We start from the raw sequence: 4,525 nt of genomic DNA, 5'->3' as shown, positions 1-4,525 counted from the left end.
ATTTTTATAAAGCTGTTCACTGAGCTATTTCGGGAGCGATAGCACAGCGGGTAGGGCGTTTGCCTTACAAGCGGCCAACATGGCCGACCCGAGTTCGATTCCTCCGCCCCTCTCGGAGAGCCCGGCAAGCTACCGAGAGTATTTGATATGCCAGACACAGTAACAACAAAGTCTCCAATGGAGACGTTACTGGGCCCGCTCGAGCAAATCGACGATCAACGGGAGGGCCTTTACCTTTACCTTTTAAAGCTGTTCACAATATTTGATTACATTCAATATTCGAACACCAATCCCACCACCATTTCACCTTCCCACTACCATATTTTCCATCCCAAATCCCAAACCGTGCCCTAAAAGCAAAACCAAAATAATTTATTTTGTATTACTTGTTATGAATAGTCCACTAAAAATGAAAGAAAAAGATTTTTTAGAAGAAAGTGTGTGAAGATTGTTGTATTTCACCCAGCCATTAAACCCTTCTATAATAGATTAATAACAAGTTGTTAAAGATTAAGCCTTGTATGATTATATATACATCTCTGTAAATATATTACCAACTGAGATTGTTGCCTTCTACTTATACCCCATCAAATGTGGTGTGCTACTCTTGGTACATTGTGCTGTAAAATGTGTGTTGTCCAAGAATAGACTCACTCCTAACTGAGATCCTTCCAAGTGTGTAGAGAGTGGCTGTGAGCAGAGAGGCAGTTGAGTTCTGGAGGTTGTTGGCTATTGCGGCTGGCTTGGTTGGGGTAGGACAGGCCTCACCCGAACCCTCTGGGTTGCCCCAAATGAAACAACCATTGCCAGGAGTAATTCTTGAGTGCAAAGCATCACTGAGTGTGACACAAAACAAAAAACAAAAATAAAACACAAAGAGAAATTTTCTATTAATTATGTACTTTTTAAAGAGTTATCAAATATAACTATGTCATAATTTTTACGGAAAGAAATAAGTACTGGGAAGGATGATTTTCATTTGGGTATTATTTGTAGAGACACAGATGCTCGAGTAAAGTAAAGGCCCTCCCGTTGTTCATCGATTTGCTCGAGCAGGCCCAGTAATGTCTCCATTGGAGATTTTGTTGTCACTGTGTTTGGCATATCAAATACATCACGGGTGGCTTGCCAGGGTCTGCTGGGTGGGCGAGATACTCTCGGTAGCTTGCCGGGCTCTCTGAGAGGGGCAGAGGAATCGAACTCGAGTCGGCCATGTTGGCTGCGTGCAAGGCAAACGCCCTACCACTGTGCTATCCCTCCAGCCCAGAGACACAGGCTTGAGTATGATTATGATTATAAGCATTCTAAATGGTGGTTATATTAATAAGTTTTTTAACCATAAACAACGCAAACTATTTTCATTGGCAACTTGAAATTGAAATAATTGTGATTATTTTAACTTGCTAAGACAGATTATTGAAATAAGTGAGGAGCCTCCTATGACCTGTTTTAATGTGCTTTATTGCCAAGTGCTCAATCCACCAGACAGCGTGTGTGAGATCAGTGTCCCACTGGGACAAGGAGGTTCAAGGTAAGAAGGTTTTCCCTTGTAACAGGCTGGGCCCCCTCATGCAAATCTCTCTCAGGCTCTGGGGTCAAATACTCTCTTGGCTGTGGAGCTCACAGCTGTCTCCTCACTCAGGGCTGAGTCTCTGGGGAAGGCAGAGCTGTGGTTGAGAAGAAGATGATAATGCAGGGTCTTCTACTCTGGCTGGTGACAGCCCCCCTGGGTGAGTATCCTAGATGTGACAGGGTTTAGGGGAGGGAGTGACTGCAGGGACTGAAAGTGACTGATTTCCCTTGTTCCCAGGTGCTGTGTCTGCTCTGACCCTGCAGGAGTCGGGCCCAGGACTGGTGGCCCCCTCCCAGACCCTCTCCCTCACCTGCTCTGTCTCTGGGGGCTCTGTCACCAGCAGTTACTGGTGGAGTTGGATCCGCCAGAGCCCTGGGAAAGGGTTGGAATGGATGGGGCGCTGGTCAGGTGGTACCAACTACAACCCAGCGTTCCAGGGGCGCATCTCCATCACGGCTGACACCTCCAAGAACCAGTTCTCCCTGCAGCTGAGCTCAGTGACTCCCGAAGACACAGCCATGTATTACTGTGCGAGAGACACAGTGAGGGGAAGTCAGGGCGAGCCCAGACACAAACCTCCCTGCTGGGAGAGTGCTGACTGAAGGAGACCACGGCCAGCAGGTGGTGCTATGGCCCCTACCTAGAGGAAACATCACAGAAGAGCAGGAGCTGATGGCTGTCTGATTTTCTGCTGCTCATCTAAGGTCTATCCAGGGAACATTTCTAGCATTCTGACTCTGCGTCTTCCACTGTTGTCTCCGAATTTGATACGGCACGTTTACTTCACAGGACTATATCAAAGAAATTCAGTACCTTAGGAATCACAAGAGAAACATGCCTGCTATTAACTGATTTTTATTTCTTTGTTTTTGTTTTACAGAACAGGTTCTCTCTGCATCACGAGTACATAGAAGTCTATCCCTCCAATGAGCCAAAAGACAGTCTCCTGGAATCCTCAGGACTACAGATGGATAAAGACGTGACGTCCCCAGTTTGCTGAGGGCACTTATTCTTCATGCTAAAAAATGAGGTTTATGATGGTCATAGCATCGACTCATCTTCATCCACCTCCTTCTCTTCATCACTTCATCACTATACCCACCATAGTGTTTTGCTGAAGCCTCCTTTCTTCTGCCATATTTTCTGTGATAAATCACAAAGGAGGTCACTTTTATGGTTAGAGTCCCCTTCACAGCAGAAGATGAGCACATGGTCGTCCATCCCACAGATGGGCCAGGTGAGTGATACCCAGTCATGGAGTATGCATGACAACAGCGTCCCGTGTATCCTTGGGTTTCAGAGAGACATTTCCTTAGAGTGTGGGCCCATTGATCAATCTTTAATGCTGGTGACTTTTCCCATTGATACTCTATTCTTCACACAAGCAACTCCGAGGCACAAGCATTGCACAGGGAGCAGTCTCTCTCAGAGTGACCTGAGGAAGAGTATCAAGTCCATTTAGGTCACAACAACTGGCTACGGGTAAGAGTCATCTCAGATGAACACGGTTTATCCTTGATATGGGACCCCTGAAGCTCCTCACCTTCCTCCTCAGTTCTGGGCTTGAGGCTTTACATCAAAAAAGTATCCCCAGACTTCCCGGGGAGTAGGACATAGACTCTCTGTTCCTGAGAAGGGAACAGGCATTGCCCTTGCCAATGTTTATGGAGCATCTCATCTTCATACTGTGGTGCTCACGGACCCCAGATACCTGCTAGGAATAGCAGCATGTCAATTCCTACATGCCTGTGTGTGAACATATATGCATGCAGGGAAGGGTCACCATTAAAGTACATACCTTCATTAACTTACCTGGCCTAAAAAAGACCAACATTAAACAGAAAATAGCAGTACTAGGTAGTAAGCTAAAATATTCATTATTTGATGTGAATGAATACCTCACATAGTAATAGAAAATCTTTCCCATAGTGAACAGTGAACATAGCAGCAGGATTCCCATGAGCCACAATTTCTCAACTTACTTTCCTCCATTCCTATGACTCCCCAGGTCATTCTATATCTACTAATTCCCTGTTGTTCCACAGTCCCAGTTCTAACGCACACTCTTCATGTGTTACCTACTGACACACAGCTGAGATCACCCCGCCTGTCTCACTCTCACCCCTCACCTGTAATCAGTCAATCCCTCAGTGTGACTCTGTCTCTCTCCCTCTGTCTCTCCTTCAGTCCCTCCATGGTCTCTGCTCTGCGTCCTCCAAACCCGTCTGTCATTAACATCAACAGCATGTCTTTAGAGTTCTTCAGAATTGTTGTCACTCACGTCTCTCAGTCGATTCAGGTACATCTCAAATTTTTCCACTTAAAACAAAATCAGTCAATAACCACTCAATCCTAGATATTAAAATAAATTTTAGAGATATAAGAAAATTTTGGAAATTCTCTATACTAAGAGCTATTGTCAGTGCAGCAACGGTGATTAATATTGCTAAACAGGTCAGTTATCTAAGTTACACAGGGGGAAGGATTAGTGAAATAATGATATTCCTGGTTATGCTGATGGGGAACACACAGACATAGAGGGTTTATACAGATAGATATACAGGACATATTAGTGGCCATGCAACATCTAATCTTCTAGAGCACTGATGTACCAAGAGTAGCACACCACATTGGATGAGGTGTAAAGTAGAAGGTAACCTATCTCAGGAAGATAAAAGTATATATATATATATATATATATATATATATATATATGCACACAAGTCTCACCCTTTAACAAACATGTTAGTAATCTCTTATGCATGGCCTTATGGCACAGGGGAGAATACAACAATCTTTACACACTTTCTCTAAGGAAGCTTGTTTGGATCATTTTCAGTGGACTATTATAACAAGCAATCACTGTCACTGTATCACAGTCATCCCCTTAATCGTCGAATTACTCATGCGGGTGCCAGTAACATCTCTATTCCTCCCAGTCCTGAGATTTTA

The 4,525-nt window shown here is 44.4% G+C and overlaps 1 gene segment (V, D, J or C); it reads left to right on the top strand.

Annotated features, from left to right (window-relative positions):
- The first annotated feature begins 1,684 nt into the window (after positions 1 to 1,684).
- LOC130023160 (immunoglobulin heavy variable 4-59-like) lies at positions 1,685 to 2,573 on the top strand. The segment is given in 3 exon segments: positions 1,685 to 1,730; positions 1,811 to 2,109; positions 2,454 to 2,573. Coding segments are annotated over 3 exon segments (465 nt in total).
- Positions 2,574 to 4,525: the final 1,952 nt, after the last annotated feature.

Source organism: Sorex fumeus, unplaced genomic scaffold (genome assembly GCF_029834395.1).
Source record: "Sorex fumeus unplaced genomic scaffold, SorFum_2.1 ptg000022l, whole genome shotgun sequence".
Classification (NCBI taxonomy): Eukaryota; Metazoa; Chordata; class Mammalia; order Eulipotyphla; family Soricidae; genus Sorex; species Sorex fumeus.
Note: the sequence above shows the minus strand (reverse complement) of the source record. Positions and strands in the feature narration are given on the sequence as shown.